Source organism: Salvelinus namaycush, chromosome 13 (assembly GCF_016432855.1).
Source record: "Salvelinus namaycush isolate Seneca chromosome 13, SaNama_1.0, whole genome shotgun sequence".
In the NCBI taxonomy this organism is placed as follows: domain Eukaryota; kingdom Metazoa; phylum Chordata; class Actinopteri; order Salmoniformes; family Salmonidae; genus Salvelinus; species Salvelinus namaycush.
Window position 1 is genome coordinate 12,607,291 of NC_052319.1, and position 21,635 is coordinate 12,628,925.

Consider the following 21,635-nt stretch of genomic DNA (forward strand, 5'->3'; position numbering starts at 1 on the left):
TTCAAGTGACCAGTGAACCTAGAAAATTACAAAAAGAAAATGACGACACTATTAGAATGCTGGCCCAAAAGGCAGAGAAGCAGAGATGGTGACTTACTGCAGAGCGGGGACTCGTCCGCACCATTGGGACAGTCAGGGTTGTTGTCACACACCCTGCTGATGTTGACACACACACTGTGGCCCGGGCACTGCCACTGCCAGCTGGGGCAGCGGAAAGGTGGCGTGGGGCAGTCTCTCTCGTCACTCATGTCCCTACAGTCGTTGTCCCCGTCGCAGAGCCACCCGCGGTACACACAGTTGCCGTTGTCACAGCGGAACAGGGAGGTGGGGCAGGTGCGGGGGGGGCAGACGTGGTGCTCGTCTGAGCCGTCCTCACAGTCCGGGTGACCGTCACACTCCCAGGTAGAGGGGATACAGCTGCCGTCTGACTGGCACTGGAACTCACTCTCATGGTGGCACATCCCTGGGGGTCTAGTGGCTGGGCACAGCAGGAGAAGGCAAGGTCAGACAGTGTCGTGAAGTGTGGCTGAAGCTCAGGAGGAAGCCACAGCAGAACCTCTGTGATGACGTCACCTCATTAAGAGTAATGGTCAAACTGCTGTGCTCCAGGACCAGTTGGTCGATCAACTCTGCATAGCAACTGATCATTACATTTTATTGTGACTCAAAACAACGAGGTTGTATACTTACGACAGCCATTGAATCTGTACTCTGTATTAAAACACACCATTTCTGAAACATTTGTAACGACTCATTTTGTTTTTGCAACATCCCATATTCAGAGGGTTAGTGTGGATGGCAGGTTTGGGATGAATGACAGATACAAGCATGAGGTTTAACCAATGATTGAGGTTGTTTCTACCTGTTAAGGGCTCGCGATCGTCTGAAAGCAGTGAGAAAGGCAAGAAAAGAAATACATAAACTGGTCATCCTATACTGAACAAAAATATAAATGCAACATGCAAAAATGTCAACGATACAGTTACAGTTCATATAAGGAAATCAGTCAATTGAAATAAATTCATTGGGCCCTAATCTACAGATTTCACATGACTCGGAAGGGGCCAGCCATGGGTGAGCCTGGGAGGGCATTTGCCCACCCACTTGGGAGCCAGGCACACCCAATGGGAAGCCAGGCTTAGCCAATCAGAATGAGTTTTTCCCCACTAAAGGGCTTTATTACAGACAGAAATACTCCTCAGTTTCATCAGCTGCCGGGTGGCTGGTCTCAGACGATCCCGCAGGTGAAGAAGCCGGATGTGTAGGTCCTGGGCTGGCGCGGTTACACGTGGTCTGCAGTTGTGAGGCCGGTTGGACGTACTGCCAAATTCTCTAAAATGACGTTGGAGGCGGCTTATGGTAGATAAATTAACATTAAATTCTTTGGCAACAGCTCTGGTGGACATTCCTGCAGTCAGCATGCCAATTGGACACACAAAACTTGAGACATCTGTGGCATTGTATTGTATGACAAAACTGCACCTTTTAGAGTGGCCTTTTATTGTCCCCAGCACAAGGTGCACCTGTGTAATGATGATGCTGTTTAATCCGCTTATTGATATGCCACACCTGTCAGGTGGATAGATTGTCTTGGCAGGAGAAATGCTCGCCAATAGGGATGTAAACAAATTTGTGCACAGAAATTGGAGAGAAATAAGCTTTTTGTGCGTATGGAAAATGTCTGGGATCTTTTATTTCAACTCATGAAACATGGGACCAACCCTTTCCATGGTGCGTTTATATTTTTGTTCAGTGTATTTTCTTGTGACCCAAAACAAAGAGGTTGAATACTTACGACAGCCAGACTCATCTGAGCGATCACTACAGTCAAAGACCCCATCACAGCGATAGTAGGAGTTGATACACTGATGTCCATTGGAACACTTGAACTCATAGAGAGTGCAGTTGTAAACTGAAAAAACAACAGCATAGTGTGCTAAGGCTGAGATATTGCAAACAGTGTGGATGGAGCATGCAGTTCATGCAAAGTCATTGTGAGTACTGTATAATACACATGTGTAACAGTTTAACTTTAGTCCGTCCCCTCGCTCCGACCCGGGCGCGAACCAGGGACCCTCTGCACACATCAACAACAGTCACCCACGAAGCATCGTTACCCATCGCTCCACAAAAGCTGCAGCCCTTGCAGAGCAAGGGGAACCACTACTTCAAGGTCTCAAAGCGAGTGACGTCACCGATTGAAACACTATTAGCGCGCACCACCGCTAACTAGCTAGCCATTTCACATCGGTTACACATGGAATGAGATCAATGGCATAAGAGGCAATATCAAATGCGTGTGTTGATTCAGTTGACTTTAAATGATGTGCCACTTGTTGTTGGTGCTTTCTAGCTGTGTTAGTTCCTAAATACAGTACAGTGTTGAGAGGTATACAGAGACACTCACTGCAGCCCTGTTCATCAGCCCCATCCATACAGTCTCTGTCACCGTCACACACATAGCTGGGGCCTATACAGCGGTGGTCTGGGCACTGGAACTGTTCCGGGTGGCATGTACCACTGAGGTCTGCCAACACAGAGAGACCAATGGAGCTAACAGTTAGATCCCAAAAAGACACTCAACAACAGAGGAATTACTCCTACAGTAAATGTGTGGAAATAAAAGTGATCCTTGACTAGGAGACTCACTGCAGTTGGCCTCGTCAGAGCTGTCCCCACAGTCGTTGTCTGTGTCACACACCCAGGTGTGTGGGATGCAGCGGTGGTTGGCACAGGTGAACTGGTTGGCCGGGCAGGGGCCAGGGTTCTGGGTGGGGCAGTCCCGCTCGTCACTGCTGTCGAAGCAGTCGTTGTGCCCGTCACAGTGCCAACCACTGGGCACACATTGCTGGTTGGCACAGGTGAACGCCCTGGGTGAGCAGGTGGTGTCTGAGAGAGAACAGGAAGGATTAATGAAACATAAATGTTTTGCTTCTTGCTAACACTGTAACAAGCCATTTAAAGTATACTTACATCTATGTATAAGTATGTTAAACATGATTACTAATGCCCCAATAAAGTGCCTCGAGTGACATACTAACAGTTAGTATACGCCATTGAAACAGAACATAATCAATTACTATGAGCTCTTCCACAGTTGGCCTCATCACTGTTGTCATGGCAATCGTCAACACCGTCGCATCTGTAGTTCTGAGGGACACATTTCCCGTTGGTGCAGGAGAAGGAGTTGGCACCACACTGCAGCGTGGGGGGCTCGTTGGAAGGGTCCTCTACACACGTCTGCTGGTTGGGCGCCAGCTTCAAGCCATACGGACAGCCACACACCCTCTGGGAGTCCGGCGCCGGGAAGCAGAAATGACTGCAGTCTCCATTAGGGTTAGTAATCCTATTGCAGAAGTTGGAACCTGAGAGGGGTAGCGAAGGATATCATTAATGAGTACAGTGATGGCCACATAGCTATCCTCCATAACATAAACACTGCAGGCAGGGAAAGCAATGAAAGAGGTGCTCACCGGTCTGGGAGTCGGAGTTGAAAGATTTGACGTGCATGATGTGGCTGATTCCCCTCCTGATGATGACCATCTCTCCCCCGTCAGTCTTGCGCACACGCACGATCCCACCCAGGCGCCAGTCAGTGAAATATGCATAACCTGGATAGGCCAAGCAGGAATGCTCATGAAAGTGAGACCCAGCGTTGAGAATATCAAGGCACGACCAACGACATTAGCTATTCTGTCTCTCATCACCAGTGAACTAATGTTTGAGATGACACGGTAATTGCCAATTCTAATGATCATTAATCGAGCATGTTTGACAAGTAGCAATGACATTTTAACGGTGAAAGCGTTTATACAATAACAAAGTAGCGTTACCTACAATTGATGGAATAGTGATGCATACCGTTCCCTATGCAAATTGAATTAATGAGAAAATTTGAAGATTTAGTCACCTCCAAAGATGGTGAGACCAAAAGGATGTGAGATCTGAGTGATGCGGTCCAGAGACAGCCTGTTCCGTCCATCAAAGGTGCTGTGCTCGATCTTATCAAAGAAGGCATCCACCCAGTACAGGCGCATGGAGCTGGGGGGAGACAGGACCAGTGGAACAGTCAGACATTATTAAACACTGTTGCACAAACATATTGTCAGGAGGAGGATTAGTGAAGATCCTTCTGATAAGACGCTTAATGGGATCTTAGATGGGTGAACAAAAACACGACGTCAACTTATCACACATTATCGCACAATGTTGCAATGTAGTGACAAAGTCAATCCTAAGGATCTAATTTGTTATTCATTAAATTGCTATCTGTTTTCTTGACCGAGTTTTACTGGAAGAGGAAGAATGTCGTATTTTGAGGCCATTCCTCGGAGACCTTTGACTCACCTCCAGTCGATAGCCAGGCCGTTGGGCCAGCCAAGTGTAGTGTTAACAATCGACAGGGCATGTGACCCATCACACCAGGCCCTCATAATCTTCGCTGGACGATACCAGTCGGTCCAGAAAATATACCTGCCAAATAAAACATACACATTAACCAACACTCACACTTATATGGGACAATATTATAGTGTCTGTGTCACGTTCCTGACCTGTTTTCCCTTGTTTTTGTATTTATTTAGTATGGTCAGGGTGTGAGTTGGGTGGGTTGTCGATGTGTGATTTTTATGTTGGGATTTTGTGTGTTCGGCCTGGTATGATTCTCAATCAGAGGCAGCTGTCAATCGTTGTCCCTGATTGAGAATCATACTTAGGCAGCCGGGGTTTCACGTGTGTTTTGTGGGTGTTTGTTTTCCGTGTCAGTAGTTGTGCCACACGGGACTGTCACGGTAGTTATTTTGTTATTTTTGTATCGCATATTGTTTTGTTATATATTAAATCACTATGGAAACTAACCACTCTGCGTATTGGTCCGATCCTTCTCGCCTCTCCTCGTCCGAGGAGGAGGAAGAAAATGACTATCGTTACAGTCTGTTTCACCTCAACCGAAGTAGACTCTGGCTTTAGGACCACTTGAAAATCTTCTATGAACTGAGAACTATAGACAGTTTACTTGAGAGCGCCACGGGGTTTTTCCATTTAAGCTAAGTTCTTAGTGTCCACTACAATACTGGCCTTCATGCATCACATCATCATCTAGGCTATTGGACCTAGAGGCCTTATGATTTTGTAGCTATTGGAAATGTCCCACGAGCACTAAATAAAGACTCCTTTTATCAGGTTTGTGGTTTAAAGTGTGAACAATCTATGAATGAGCCGGTACCTCTCGCATTATGCTAGGTGTGACTAGACATAAGTGCTCAGTTTGCTAATGCTTTTTCATGTTCTTAATTGGCAGGGATCCAGGATGAAAACATGGGCCTCTGAGACCTGCTGGTTCTGGCTAATGCCCTCACTAAATTGTGCTTGTCCAGGAATATTTCGCCTACTTGACCGATTTCTCACACTATCTTTGTTTCCTTTTGACTTCCTATGGTGCTTTAAATTAATCTAAAGTAAATATAATCTGATTATCATTTATATTAATGAATTGAATAGAATCAAACATTTCAATTAGGATATTATTCTGTAAAAAGCATGCATTACTCGGTAAAGTCAACATTCTTCATGCATCAACAAGGTACAGAACCCTATCATCTGCTATATATCCCTCCCTCTCTCATTTTTGTTGCCACAGTCAGGCTGGAAGTGGAACCAAACCTCTCTCCCTGACCCCTCCTCCTTAATCCCAGCCCAGCTGTATTTACCCAATCACAGGGTGCACGACGATGGACCTTGGGTTGTTCAGGTTGCGTATGATGGCTCTCCTGGACTGATCGGCCAGCTTCATGACTGAAATACTCCTGTAGCGCGGGTCTGTCCAGTAGAGGTTCTTTGAAATCCAGTCGTAAGCCAAGTCCTCCACGCCGTCCACTCTATTGGCAGCTAGCACCTCTCTGCCTGTGCAGATCAAAGCGGTGACACAGCCATTTAGTACAGAGATGAAAGAGGAACACATTTAAGTAAATAGACTGTCAGCTTGCATTTGCCCTATGTAGACCTGACAGAGAAAACTAGGGCTGGTCAACCCTATGTTGCAAGAACAACACCACTGATCAGAGCAGTTTGTGGTTTAATTTTATCCTGAAATGTCTTTCTTCATGGATTTATCACATAAGTAACTTATTTTACAGGGCTATTGAGTCGTAAATTGGAAGATAAATTTAGTTTAATTCCAAAATGCTATATATACATTTTCAGAAATGTTGGTGAATTAGCTTTTATTGTTTAAAGAAATTATGAAAGAGATTGGTGTATTTTTACACTATCTAATCATGGCATGGTGTTGTTCAATGACAGACATGTATTTGTTTAAAATCTATCAATTGATGGTTTCATTTCAGAGAGACAAATAATCATGTTTTTTTGCTAAATGCTATATATCCGCCTCGTTCAGAGAAATAAGTAGTACTGCTAGGTTTTACACAGTCAAATGTAACGAAAACTATATTTTTTATAAAGAAATATACAAATGTACAGGATATAAACTTTCCATTCCAGCTAAACAATGGATATATAGTGTTTAGAAAAAAATCCAAAAATCTTACAAACACATGAAGGTACCCATAAGCAATAATTTCTGATGAATAAACACAAATGTGAAAAATTGGTGGCTATAGCGTTTTGGAAATAAACTCTTCAAATATTGAAGCTTCTACATCTTTTAGTAATTATGTGCTCAGTGTTTGTTTTATCACATTCTGGAGCCTGATTTTGAGCTGTTACGTGATAGTTTCACTGCTGTCCATGCTCCTGTCCACTCCCTACCTCCCTCTCTACCTCCCTCCCTCCTTCCTTCCCTCCCTCCCCCATTGCACTGCCCGGCTCCATAAGGCACTCCTCTAACTGACGTGGTATAAGCTCGGCTGGATCACATGCTTGAGCTCTCTGCTTGAAAGGATATTATGTAGGGTTGTAAATATGGTTAAAAAAATAAATATAAAAAAATATTTCCATGATAGTAAATGAAAAGTATTTCTTCACATTCTAATAAATGGAGAAAAAAACACTCAGTGATTATGAACTACAAACTCAGCAATAAAACAATATTTAACATAAATATTTCACTATTTAATTCTACATACATCGAGTCATCAATCCAACCAAATAAAATGTAGGATGCTCTCACCGGTGCCGTCCACTTTCTGTTTGTAGATGATGTCTTTAGCCGTGTCTGAGAAGAAGATAGCATTGTCTTCTGCGCTGAAGTCCACCCCAACGAAATAGGAGGGTGTTCCAGTGATAGGGAGGATAACATCCTCCTGAGAGGACAGGTTGAAGGGGATGCCTCGGACAGCCAGCTGGCTGGAGAAGAGCAGGAACTGCCGCACCACTGGAGAGAGAGAGAAGAAGACATCCACCATAAACCTCTAGATAACACATCCTATGTCACACCACATTGGCACTCACAGTATAAAGAGCACATATAAAGGACACAGGACAGTAAAGTGTCAGGACAAAGTCCAACGTAAATAGGGAAAAGCTAAACGTGGTTTGTGTGTTGGTCTTACCAACACATCTCTTGCCATCAGCCTGCAGGTCGTAGCCCATGCGACACCTGCAGCGGTAGCCCAGCCCTTGGTTGTCTGACCTGTGGCTTAGAATACAGATCTGCTCACAGCCGCCCCCGTCTGCCCCGCAAGGGTTCGACACTATAAACACAACACAACACGCATACGTTCAGTCACTGACAGAACATACAGAGGTGGGACAGATCAGTGGAGAATTTATAGCAGTGACATGCTTACCATTTGGTTGTCTTAGTTGGTGTACCACTTGCACTCCATGTGGGGTCTGAGATGTAGTGTAGACCACCTGAGGGTTAGTGTCACTGAACTTGTTGGCTTTCATCACGGCCATCTTGGTCCAGTCAGTGAAATACACAATGTGCTCAAACATACTGATGCCAAAGGGGTGAGGAATCACAGCACCTCCATGAACCACTGTTTTCCTGAAAGGGGGATTATAAAACAAGGCTATATCCATCCCATTTTGACAGAGATCTGCATTGTTTTGCGTTCTTACATTTTACATTTTAGTCATTTAGCAGACGCTCTTATCCAGAGCGACTTACAGTAGAGTGCATACATTTTATTACATTTTTTTTTTTTTTACATTTCATTACATTTTACATACTGAGACAAGGATATCCCTACCGGCCAAACCCTCCCTAACCCGGACGACGCTATGCCAATTGTGCGTCGCCCCACGGACCTCCCGGTTGCGGCCGGCTGCGACAGAGCCTGGGCGCGAACCCAGCCCAGCCTGGGCGCGAACCCAGAGACTCTGGTGGCGCAGCTAGCACTGCGATGCAGTGCCCTAGACCACTGCGCCACCCGGGAGGCCACCCGGGAGGCCACTTACATATGGTCTTCAGACATTTGGCCAAACAACATCTCATTTGAGCTCTTTCGTAGGGAAAATATCTGGTATGCTTACCTATGAAGCCCATCATATGTGGTGGTTTCAATATAGTCGTAGCGGCTATCAACCCAGTAGACCCGCTTGGCATCAATATCCAGTGTGATCCCTGCTGGCCAGCCCAATTTAGTCCTGATGATCCCATAGCGATTGGTACCATCCATGTATGCCCGCTCCAAACCTGGTTCTCCATTCACAGAGTCCCAGTCTGAGAAGAACAGGAACCTGTGAAGAAATGTATTTTGGTTTAGTTAGGTACAGGTTACCAGTACAGTAGGTTGCTATGTACTGGATGCAATATAGGACATTGGTAAACTGGATTTCAAGCAGCGAAGTTATTCATCCATCTAGCCATAAAACGACCTGGTAGTCTTAAACAAATCTACTTTGAAACAAAATTATACACCTCACACACATGGTTATGGTCTTAAAAAAGAAGACACCTGTAGCATGTCAGATATACAGTTGAAATCTATTACATTTTGAGTTTGCATCCCAATATTACACTTTATGTACAGTTGAAGTCGGAAGTTTACATACACTTTGCAAAAGTTTACAAAACTTGTTTTTCAACCAATCCACACATTTCTTGTGAACAAACTATAGTTTTGGCAAGTCGGTTAGGACATCTACTTTGTGCATGACACAAGTAATTTTTTCAACAATTGTTTACAGACAGATTATTTCACATATAATTCACTGTATCACAATTCCAGTGGGTCAGAAGTTTACATACACTAAGTTGACTGTGCCTTCAGAAGCTTCTTATAGGCTAATTGACATCATTTGAGGCAATTGGAGGTGTACCTTCAAACTCAGTGCCTCTTTGCTTGACATCTAGGGAAAATCTAAAGAAATCATCCAAGACTTCAGAAAAAAATTAAGACCTCCACAAGTCTGGTTCATCCTTGGGAGCAATTTCCAAATGCCTGAAGGTACCACGTTCATCTGTTCAATAGTGCGCAAGTATAAACACCATGGGACCACGCAACCGTCATATTGCTCAGGAAGGAGACGCATTCTGTCTCCTAGAGATGAACGTACTTTGGTGCGAAAAGTGCAAATCAATCCCAGAACAACAGCAAAGGACCTTGTGAAGATGCTGGAGGAAACGGGTACAAAAGTATCTATATCCACAGTAAAACGAGTCCTATATCAACATAACCTGAAAGGCTGCTCAGCAAGGAAGAAGCCACTGCTCCAAAACCGCCATAAAAAAGCCAGACTACGGTTTGCCACTGCACATGGGGACAAAGATCACAACTTTTGTTTTTTGAGAAATGTCCTCTGGTCTGATGAAACAAAAATAAAACTGTTTGGCCATAGTGACCATCGTTATGTTTGGAGGAAAAAGGGGGAGTCTTGCAAGCCGAAGAACACCATCCCAACCGTGAAGCACTGGGGTGACAGCATCATGTTGTGGGGGTGCTTTGCTGCAGGAGGGACTGGTACACTTCACAAAAGAGATGACATCATGAGGAAAAGAAAATGATGTGGATATATTGAAGCAACATCTCAAGACATCAGTCAGGAAATTAAAGCTTGGTCACAAATGGGTCTTCCAAATGGACAATGACCCCAAGCATACTTCCAAAGTTGTGGCAAAATGGCTTAAGGACAACAAAGTCAAGGTATTGAAGTGGTCATCACAAAGCCTGACCTCAATCCCATAGAAAATTTGTGGGCAGAACTGAAAAAACATGTGCGAGCAAGGAGAACTACAAACCTGACTCAGTTACACCAGCTCTGTCATGAGGAATTGGCCAAAATTCCCCCAACTTATTGTGGGAAGCTTGTGGAAGGCTACCCAAAACATTTAACCCAAGTTAAACAATTTAAAGGCAATGCTACCAAATACTAATTGAGTGTATGTAAACTTCTGACCCACTGGGAATGTGATGAAAGAAATAAAAGCTGAAATAAATAATTCTCTCTATTATTATTCTGACATTTCACATTCTTAAAATAAAGTGGTGATCATAACTGACCTAAGACAGGGACTTTTTACTCGGATTAAATGTTAGGAATTGTGAAAAACTGAGTTTAAATGTATTTGGCTAAAGTGTACGTAAACTTCCGACTTCAACTGTATATCACAGAAAAGTGAAATATAACAAAACTGCTGGACATAGAAACACAGAATTTTCGGCGGCTTTAAAAGAATTATGTTTATTAATTATGAAATTGCGAAAAATATTACTAACATTCCACACATGAGGCCACTAGGTATTTGACTGCAGGAAAGGCCTACCAAAAAAGAGACACAAAGCAGGTTTCCTTTTTTAATTGAATCTGAAACAGATACTCCTCTACCGTCTTTGTCTCTGGGTCTACAGGTGGGCCAGCCCTAAATCTCACCGAGGTAGAAGAAGTGTCTACATTTATTATCACTTCCTAATTTACCTGGAGCCACTTGGCCCAGTCTCCCCTCTTGAACAGTACTATTGGATTACAATGAGGCTCATCACTTTTAATACTGCTCACTAATCCCCCAGGACAATCTTCTAATCTCTCACCCTTATTACTTCCTACCGGTGCAGCATGAGAGAGAGACGGCGAGATAGAGGGATGGAGGGATGGAGGATGGGGAGGTCCCCTTTACTCACCCCACAGTTGGGTCCACGGCCAGCCCTCTTGGGTTTCCCAGATTCTCTGCGATCAGCGTCACCCGGTTTGTCCCGTCAAAATCCACCATGTCAATCCGGTTGACGCTTGCTTCCACCATATACAGTTTATTGTTCACCCAGTCCACGGCCAGGTTCTCAGGGTAGTCAACTGATACATTTAAAACCACCTGCATATTGGAACCGTCCATACTCACCGAAAAAACCTGCCCACAAAAGAAATGATTGTTTTTAAGAGATTAGCCCTTTTGGTGGTTATGGCTCCAGAAAGACATGGAGATATAAAAAAAGAGACATACCGAGAAACAGAGATGGGATATGTCACCACAATACCCATAAAATTAGAAGGAAATTACTATTATTAAGGCTGGGTTTTGGTTGCTTGTCTGACTTCCATCTTGTCTGTTTAGTAGCATTCTAGTAGCATATCTGGCATTACTCATCTCGTATGTATATACTGTTTTCTATACTATTCTACGATATCTCATTCACTTAATAATGTTTACATACATTATCTTGCATTACTCATCTCGCATGTATATACCGACATCGCTCGTCCATATGTATATAGTCTTAATTCATTCCTACTTAAATTTGTGTGTATTGGGTATAGATTGTGTAATTTGTTAGATATTAGTTGTTAGATATTTCAGGCAAGTTAGGAACCAATATACACAGTTAGTTAGGAAAGCAAAGGCTAGCTTTTTCAAACAGAAATTTGCATCCTGTAGCACAAATTCCAAAAAGTATTTTAAAGTCCATGGAGAATAAGAGCACTTCTTACCAGCTGCCCACTGCACTGAGGCAAGGAAACACTGTTACCACCAATAAATCTACGATAATCAATAAAAAATATATATATTTAATTTTACCCCTTTTTTCACCCCAATTTCGTGGTATCCAATTGGTAGTAATTACAGTCTTGTCTCATCGCTGCAACTCCCGTACGGACTCAGGAGAGGCGAAGGTCGAGAGCCATGCGTCCTCCGAAACACAACCCAACCAAGCCACACTGCTTCTTGACACAATGCACATCCAACCGGGAAGCCAGCCGCACCAATGTGTCGGAGGAAACACCATACACCTGGCGACCTGGTCAGCGTGCACTGCACCCGGCCCGCCACAGGAGTCGCTAGTGAGCGATGAGACAAGGATATCCTTGCCGGCCAAACCCTCCCCTGCAATGCAGTGCCTTAGACCACTGCGCCACCCGGGAGGCCGATAATTGAGAATTTCAATAAGCATTTTTCTACGGCTGGCCACGCTTTCCACCTGGCTACCCCTACCCAGGTCAACAGCTCTGCACCCCCCACAGCAACTTGCCCAAACCTCCCCCATTTCTCCTTCACCCCTACAAATCAGCCGGGCTAGACAATCTGGACCCTCTCTTTCTAAAATGTTCTGCCGCAATTGTTGCAACCCCTATTACTAGCCTGTTCAACCTCTCTTATGTATCATCTGAGATCCCTAAAGATTGGAAAGCTGCCGCGGGCATCCCCCTCTTCAAAGGGGGAGACACTCTAGACCCAAACTGCTACAGACCTATTTCTATCCTACCCTGCCTACCCTGCCCAAGTTAACAAACATTCTGACGACACCATTCTGTATACTTCTGGCCCTTCTTTGGACACTTTGTTAACAAACCTCCAGACGAGCTTCAATGCCATACAACACTCCTTCCATGGCCTCCAACTGCTCCTAAATGCAATCGCTGCCCTCACCCGCCTGCCTCACTACTCTGGACGGTTCTGACTTAGAATATGTGGACAACTACAAATACCTAGGTGTCTGGTTAGACTGTAAACTCTCCTTCCAGACTCACATTATTAAGCATTACCAATCCAAAATTAAATCTAGAATTGGCTTCCTATTTCGCAACAAAGCATCCTTTACTCATGCTGCCAAACATACCCTCGTAAAACTGACTATCCTACCGATCCTTGGGCGATGTAATTTACAAAATAGCCTCCAACACTCTACTCAGCAAATTGGATGTAGTCTATCACAGTGCCATCCGTTTTGTCACCAAAGCCCCATATACTACCCACCACTGCGACCTGTATGCTCTCGTTGGCTGACCCTCGCTTTATATTCGTCGCCAAACCCACTGGCTCCAGGTCATCTATAAATCTTTGCTCGGTAAAGCCCCGCCTTATCTCAGATCACTGGTCACCATAGCAGCACCCACCCGTAGCACATGCTCCAGCTGGTATATTTCACTGGTCATCCCCAAAGCCAACTCCTCCTTTGGCCGCCATTCCTTACAGTTCTCTGCTGCCAATGACTGGAACGAATTGCAAAAATCATTGAAAGTGGAGACTCATATCTCCCTCACTTACTTTAAGCATCAGCTGTCAGAGCAGCTTACCGATCATTGCACCTGTACACAGCCCATCTGTAAATAGCCCACCCAACTACCTCATCCCCATATTGTTATTAATTTTTTTGCTCCTTTGCACCCCAGTATCTCTACTTGCAGATTCATATTCTGCACATCTATCACTCTAGTGTTTAACTTCACTAGGGTAGGGGGCAGCGTTGGGAATTTTGGATGAAAAGCGTGCCCAAATTAAACTGCCTGCTACTCAGCCATAAAAGCTAGAATATGCATATAATTAGTATATTTGGATAGAAAACACTCTGAAGTTTCTAAAACTGTTTGAATTATGTCTGTGAGTATAACAGAAGAATATTTGGACATAAATGATGGACATTATCGAACAAAACAAACATTTATTGTGGAACTGGGATTCCTGGGAGTGCATTCTGATGAAGATCATCAAAGGTAAGTGAATAATTATAATGCTATTTCTGACTTCTGTTGACTACACAACATGGCGGATATCTGTTTGGGTTGTTTTGGTCTCTGAGCGCTGTACTCAGATTATTGCATGGTGTGCTTTTTCCGTAAAGTTTTTTTGAAATCTGACACAGCGGTTGCATTAATCTGACACAGCGGTTGCATAACAGTTGTATCTTTTAGCAATGTTTATTATGAGTATTTTTGTAAATTGTGGCTCTCTGCAAAATCACCAGATGTTTTGGAACTACTGAACATAACGCGCCAATGTAAACTCAGATTTTTGGATATGAAAATGAACTTTACCGAACAAAACATACATGTATTGTGTAACATGAAGTCCTATGAGTGTCATCTGATGAAGATCATCAAAGGTTAGTGATTCATTGTATCTCTATTTCTGCTTTTTGTGACTCCTCTCTTTGGCTGGAAAAATGGCTGACTTGGCTCTTACCTAACATAATCGTTTGGTGTGCTTTCGTCGTAAAGCCTTTTTGAAATCGGACACTGTGGCTGGATTTACAACAAGTGTATCTTTAAAATGGTGTAAAATACTTGTATGTCTGAGGAATTTTAATTATGGGATTTCTGTTGTTTTGAATTTGGCGCCCTGCAGTTTCACTGGCTGTTGACGAGGTGGGACGCTAGTGTCCCACATACCCTAGTGAGGTTAATTGCTAAATTGTAATTATTTCGCCACTATGGCCTATTTATTGCCTTACCTCCCTAATCTTACTACATTTGCACGCACTGTATATAGATTTTTCTATTGTGTTATTGACTGTACGTTTGTTTATCCCATGTGTAACTGTGTTGTTTGTGTCGCACTGCTTTGCTTTATCTTGGCCAGGTCGCAGTTGTAAATGGGAACTTGTTCTCAACTGGCCTACCTGGTTAAATAAAGGTGAAATAAATAAAAAATATATTACTGCACTGTTGGAGCTAGAAGCACAAGCATTTTGCAACACCTGCAATAACATCTGCAAATTTTTATTTAATCTTTATTTAACTAGATAACTCAGTTAAGAACAAATTCTTATTTACAATGACGGCCTAGAACATTGGGTTAACTGCCTTGTTCAGGGGCAGAATGACAGATTTTTACCTTGTCAGCTCGGGGATTCGATCTAGCAACCTTTCGGTTACTGGGCCAACGCTCTATCCACTAGGCTACATGCCGCCACTAATCACATGTATGTGACCAATTACATTTGATTTGATTTGGGGGCGGCAGGTAGCCTAATGGTGAGTGGTGCTGGTCAGGTATTATTCTGAAACCTCTACCCTACTGATTCAAAGATGGCACCAGTTTCTCAGGCTTGAAGCCTTGGCACCTAGGAAAGGATAGTGCTCTTTACAGCTCTGGCTCATTTGAAATGAGATCCAGACGTCTAAAAAGCTGGATTTTCAGCTGACCTGTTTAAAGAGAAACTGAAGATGTGGAAGTACCCTGCTAGTTTAACCTCCCCAGTTTGTTCACATGCCCTGTTTGTGGTCCCCCCCCCCCCACTTTAAATCAGCTGTCATTCTGCCATGGAGGTAGCTGATCTACACAGATACCCCGCTCCTGGTACGTTCCTGCTTTTCAGCCTCATGGCTCGGGTTCAAACCATACAGAAGCCAAGAGACTGAACAAAGCCCTTTGAGCTGGCCAAAGAATGCATATAACAGGGTGGACATGGTGAAAACAAATACTACACGATCACTTTGAAAATAAGAAAGTTTGAAAAAAGTACATAGAGCTATGTAAACATTGTACAAGTATATCAGACAGTATCAGTTTTCCTGATTAGATATTTTTCTACTTCCCCTTCATTATGACCCAGTAGTTTTGGAGCCATTAGGTCTGCCATTTCTACAGTATTAACAGTAGTGGTATATTAAGAGATCTGTCAAAGTATTCCCTCTCCTTTGAGGGGGGGCAGGTTCCTGTACAACTCAAGGATTTCCTCAAACAATGTCTTTCTATCTTGTGGACTGTAACTATGGTCTACTGTATAGGTAATTCTAGCGATGCACTGATTCCTTTAACAGGGCCAGAGGAAACCATTCATGATGGGGATTGGATGAAGTATTTGAGTATTCAAAGACCAGTATTACCTTGTTCTGAATAGTATCTGTCCAAAAGACTCTATTGAGGTGGAAGTGGAAGTCCACCCCGACAACGACGCCTCTGTTCTGGGAATGGACCAGGGTGCGAGAGCTGTGCCCATGGATGTCACCAATCAGCAGGTCTCGGCCATTGGAGAAGATCAGCGAGGGTACTCCAGCTACAGACAGTAGACAAGGCAATCAGTAAGACAACAATATCAGACATTTCATAATCTCTGGTTAGAAGCATTTATTTTTTGACTTTACCTAAATAATGAGTAATGATTTTACACATGAGTGGAAGAGGTAGTGAATAAAAAACTAAACATTTTAATCAGTCAGCTTTGACACCTGATTCAAATCTAAATTTATGGTAGAACCTTTTTATTTTCATTTAATCCATTTTATGTAATTTTTAGGAACCCATATGGCCAAGATAATTTGATCTGTATTACTAACAGAGAAAATATCTCCTTGCTGCTAGCCTCATGATCAAAGGCAACAGAGTCTGTCTCTTGGTCAATAGTCATTCACTGGTCCACAGAAGCAAACGACTGGCTAAAACAACACTCGGTGCGCAACAATGCACCAGAAAGCAGAGCAGGCTGGCAGGGGCTGGCAGATAGGAGGCTGGGCTGAGGGGCTGAAGGCTTTGGGCCTGGAAGAATGGGTTTGATATGTTGAAGTATATTGAAGCTCAACCATGGCCACTCACTTGAGATGTTAGCGCTGCAGTATCGGTGCTGCTCTAGGAAATAGCCATCTCGACAGCTGCAGCGATGGATTCCCATCCTGTCTCCACAGAGCTGATCGCAGACGCCCCACATCGTACAGTCATCAAAGTCTTCACCCAAGAACAAAATTATAAAAAACTGAATGAGTCAAAAGCACACATCCCATATTCTACCTCCGGTAGCCTGAGTTTCCAGTTCAATGTCAATGAGTGAATGTATCAGTATTCACCGATACAAGAGCGGCTGTTGTTATTGTTGACAATGTATCCAGAAGGACATGAGCAGGTTCCTCCCTCGGGGGACGCATGACAGCGATGCTCACAGCTCAGCGAGGCACACCTCCAGATACCTGACAACCACAGACACACATTACTCCCAATGGCACTTTTCAAAATAAAGGTTAGTGTGTGTGTGTGTGTGTGTGTGTGTGTGTGTGTGTGTGTGTGTGTGTGTGTGTGTGTGTGTGTGTGTGTGTGTGTGTGTGTGTGTGTGTGTGTGTGTGTGTGTGTGTGTGTGTGTGTGTGTGTGTGTGTGTTAAACTGGTTGTATTGTTACTGACTGCAATTGCGTCCAGCAGTGGTGCTGGTCTCATCCTCTCCATCTGGACATTGGGCTTTCCCATCACACAGTTGGTCCATGGGGATACACAGGCCTGAGGACGGACAGGGCCATTCTCCAGGATAGCACTCACGTGGTATGGCATCTACAGGGAATACAAAGTCATCTTCACGGCCTTTGACCACACCAGAGACAATAGAGAGCAAAAACAGGAGGGAACCACAGCACAGGAGTTGTACACATGCCACATTCGTGCTTTGCGAAAACAGCAACAGTGTGTGAGGTATGCATTGAAGACAGCAGACTTATCTTCATAGGAATTCACGGGCTGAACTCAAGGGCACTGTGACTCAAACTTCATTGTCTGGGAAAACACTGTCACTTTAAATCCCTGGGGTGGGGGGGGGGGGGGAGTATCGAGAGGGTCACATGGGGGCTCGGAAGGTTCTGCAGCCCATCCTCTAAAAACACACTCTTCAGAGCAGTGTGGAGGAATTCTATAGCTCTTTGGAGGGCTGAGCCATCTTGTGCCACAAAGAGGCATTTGAATACCACACTTCAAGGTGCACAAGCATAGTGCCTAGCCAATACCAACCATGGAGACCAGAGGTGAATCAGGTTCATACACAACTGCGTTTCTCACTCATTAAAGTGTACTTCCACTGAACCTGTGTACTGTTTCCTTTTCATGGCTCTGTGTCCAATATTAGAAATGTGTCAAGAGAGATTTGACCAAAGGGACTAGCATGAGGAAGGGGAGGTGGAACTCTGTAGCATCCATACCACAGCCTTTCTCATCTGCATTGTCTTCACAGTCGTCTTCTCCATCACAAAGCCAGACTTGGTGAATACAGCGACCACTGGGGCACGTGAAGTAGCTCCCTCTGCAAGCGGGATAGGCTACATAGAGAGAGAGAGAGAGAGAGAGAGAGAGAGAGAGAGAGAGAGAGAGAGAGAGAGAGAGAGAGAGAGAGAGAGAGAGAGAGAGAGAGAGCACATAGAAAAGGTCAGATTAAGTCCAGGTTAGGGGGAGAATCTATCTGGGGAGTTAAGATAAGAGCTGCAGACTCAAGGTTTTCAGATAGCAGTAATGGTGCAAGGAGGGTAGAGGTACGCACTGCAGTTCTGTTCATCACTCCTGTCTCCACAGTCGTCGTCATGGTCGCAGACGAAGCGTTGAGGGACACACTCTCCGTTGCCACATTGGAACAGGCCACTGCTGCAGTGCTGTGCTGTAGAAAGCAGACACAAAACCCCTTCAGCGACTGACTGTATTTATAAGTAATTTACCTTCATCTCAACCCTGCTGCTCAGGTAGAGGGCCTGGCTGAATGCGTGATTATGCGTCACGGCCAGAAGTAGACACTTACTGCAGTTGGACTCGTCTGACCCGTCACGGCAGTCCACGACCTGGTCACAGCGCTGAGTCTGGTTATAACAGGCACCATTGGCACACCTCAGTTCTGTACACTCAGGGTAGTCTGAGAAGGAAATGAACATGCCAGAACAGGCCAATCATACTAGACTGACATCTGTGGAATGTTCAAGGATTATAAGGAATCAGCATCAATTCCCAAAACAAATAATTTGTTCAAAGAGGTGTATAAATCCCTTTCCCCTGTCAAACGTCAAATGTCTCTAGCAGTCTTAAACATGTCTCAAATGTCAAACGTCAAATGTTTTAAATGTCAGTAGTCTTAAACATTCTTATATAAAGTTCTCGTGTACTTAAGCATTAATGAACTTTTTAGGGCTAGGCCCCTTTTTTCTCCATTTCCGCCTAAATGACGTGCCCAAAGTAAACTGCCTGTAGCTCAGGCCCTGAGGCCAGGATATGCATATAATTGGTACCATTGGAAAGAAAACACTTTGAAGTTTGTAGAAATGTTAAAATAATGGAGGAGAATATAACACAATAGATATGGTAGGAGAAAATCCTATTGTAAAATAGCTCCCTTGATGCAATTCCTATGGCTTCCACAGGGTGTCAGCAGTCAATGTTCAAGATTTCAGGATTGTAACTTCAAAAACGAATAAGAAATAACCGTTTTTGTAAGAGGACACAGTCTTGGAAATTTGTGTTTTTGCGCGCCATGACGAAGTTGTGCACCTGCTAAAATCGGTTTCCTATTGAACATACTTCTTTCTGAAAGAAATATTATAGTTTGATTACATTTTAGGGTATCTGAGGAGTAAATAGAAATGTATTTTGACTTGTTGAAACAAAGTTTAGGGGTAGACTTTCGGATTCCTTTCTCTGCAAATTGAACGAGTGGATTACTTAGATCGATGGCGCCAACTAAACAGACTTTTTGGGATATAAAAAATGATTTTATCTAACAAAACGACACTACATGTTATAGCTGGGACTCTTTGGATGACAAATCAGAGGAAGATTTACAAAAAGTAAGTGAATATTTAATCTTTATATGTGAATGTATGAAACCTGTGCCGGTGGAAAAATATTTTGATGTGCGGGGCCGTCCTCAAACAATCGCATGGCATGTTTTCGCTGTAATAGCTACTGTAAATCGGACAGTGTAGTTAGATTAACAAGAATTTAAGCTTTCAGATGATATAAGACACTTATATGTACCTAAATGTTTAAAATCCATAATAACTCTTAGAATTTATTTGAATTACGCGACCGGGACACCGATCCTTAAGAAGTTTTATACCCTTGCAATTAGCCAAATGTAACAGTCCGCTGCTAGCAGATCATTATCTTAGCAGCTCTAACCCCCTTTTATTCTCATTAACAGTAGAAGGGCCCACCCCAATTGAACCACCTGGTTACATGTGAAATATACCCTTGGCTGCTCCCCCATGAAGTCATGGTGGCAATTTACCTCTGAAATATAAAGCTTTGTACGGAATTATGTACAGTCGCAAACAAGAAAAAATGCTAAAAGCTAATGGGAGGATAAAAACACTTACGGTAAGTTTTCTATTAGCACCACAAACAGCCTTGGAATTTCTTCTGACATTGGGAAATTACCAAAGTGTGAGGCTAACATGTCTGCACAATAATGGAATAGCAGCTGACTTCAGCTTGACTAATCCACCAAGGAATCTGCAATCAACCTTTGACAACAAGAAGCATATTGTGGCCATTCTGTCAGTCAGCGAGCCTATACATTTTACAAATGTATTAAAATGCCAGAGGAGCCTGAGGCAAGAAGGTAAGTAAGCCACACTGGAGGACTTACGGCAGTCTGTCTCATCAGCCCCGTCGGAGCAGTCGGTCAGCCGGTCACACCTGTACTCCCCTGGGATGCAGGCCCCATTGGTGCAGCTGAACTGCTCACTGGAGCATCTCCTACCAGCTGCAGAGAGATTGAGGAGCAACTTAACCACAAGTGCAACAGTTCTCTACATCTTAATTGCCTTTGTCATAGAGTCCTGTGTTTACTTTTTTGACATCTATCACATTGGTGAAAATTCTAAATGAAATATTTTGTACACTGTATGGTCTGCTCAGTACTTGTGTATTGACTCCCTCTTTTGTAAAGTCACTCAAACACTGGAAATGACTCTCATCACGTTACATGGGCTAAGGAGACACACAGCACATCCCATTTTAGTTTCCATACTATCAGCAACAACAGTCAATATGTACAGTCAGGTCCATAAATATTTGGACATTGACTTATTATTATTATTTTAGCTGTCTACCACAGCATATTGGAGTTGAAATTAAATAATGAATACGAGCTGAAAGCACAGAATTTCAGGGGATTTACATCCGAATCAGGTGAACGGTGTAGGAATTATAGCGCTTTTTACATGTGGTCCCCCCTTTTTAAGCGAGCAAAAGTAATTGGACAATTGGCTGCGCAGCTGTTCCATGGCCAGGTGTGTGTTATTCCCTCATTAGTTAACTTACAAGTAAGGAGATAAAAGGTCTAGTGTTGATTTCAAGTGTGGCATTTGGAATCTGTTGCTGTTAACCCTCAACATGAAGTCCAAAGAGCTGTCACTGCTAGTGAAGCAAGCCATCATTAGGCTGACAAATCTAAACAACCCCATCAGAGAGATAGCAAAACCATTAGGTGTGGCCAAATCAACTATTTGGTACATTCTTAACAAGAAAGAACACACTGGTAAGCTCAGGAACACCAAAAGGCCCGGAAGACCACGGAAAACAACTGTGGTAGATGACAGAATAATGATTTCCTTGGTGAAGAAAAACCCCTTCACAACAGTTGGCCAGATCAAGAACACTTTCCAGGAGGTAGGTGTATCTGTGTCAATGTCAACAATCAAGTGAAGACTTCACCAGAGTAAATACAAAAGGTTTACCACAAGACATAAACCATTGGTAAGCCTCAAAAACAGGAAGACCAGATTAGAGTTTCCCATAAAACATCTAAAAAAAGCCTGTATAGTTCTGGAACATGGACAGAT

At 43.5% G+C, this 21,635-nt stretch overlaps 1 protein-coding gene across 1 annotated transcript in view; it reads right to left on the minus strand.

Moving 5' to 3' along the window:
• The window catches only part of LOC120057774 (low-density lipoprotein receptor-related protein 2-like), a 51,057-nt gene that overhangs the window by 28,324 nt on the left and 1,098 nt on the right, over window positions 1-21,635 (minus strand). The window contains exons 2-23 of the mRNA XM_039006244.1: window positions 20,438-20,554; window positions 18,599-18,709; window positions 18,347-18,460; window positions 18,012-18,128; window positions 17,230-17,373; window positions 16,900-17,019; window positions 16,652-16,780; window positions 15,946-16,115; window positions 11,028-11,251; window positions 8,440-8,646; window positions 7,749-7,951; window positions 7,512-7,652; window positions 7,130-7,333; window positions 5,709-5,901; window positions 4,348-4,473; window positions 3,911-4,041; window positions 3,474-3,611; window positions 3,081-3,365; window positions 2,650-2,889; window positions 2,408-2,527; window positions 1,796-1,912; window positions 98-478 (exon numbers count right to left, since the gene is read on the minus strand). Of these exons, the coding sequence (XP_038862172.1) occupies window positions 98-478; window positions 1,796-1,912; window positions 2,408-2,527; window positions 2,650-2,889; window positions 3,081-3,365; window positions 3,474-3,611; window positions 3,911-4,041; window positions 4,348-4,473; window positions 5,709-5,901; window positions 7,130-7,333; window positions 7,512-7,652; window positions 7,749-7,951; window positions 8,440-8,646; window positions 11,028-11,251; window positions 15,946-16,115; window positions 16,652-16,780; window positions 16,900-17,019; window positions 17,230-17,373; window positions 18,012-18,128; window positions 18,347-18,460; window positions 18,599-18,709; window positions 20,438-20,554 (3,732 nt within the window). The remainder of the gene's footprint in view (window positions 1-97; window positions 479-1,795; window positions 1,913-2,407; window positions 2,528-2,649; window positions 2,890-3,080; window positions 3,366-3,473; window positions 3,612-3,910; window positions 4,042-4,347; window positions 4,474-5,708; window positions 5,902-7,129; window positions 7,334-7,511; window positions 7,653-7,748; window positions 7,952-8,439; window positions 8,647-11,027; window positions 11,252-15,945; window positions 16,116-16,651; window positions 16,781-16,899; window positions 17,020-17,229; window positions 17,374-18,011; window positions 18,129-18,346; window positions 18,461-18,598; window positions 18,710-20,437; window positions 20,555-21,635) is intronic.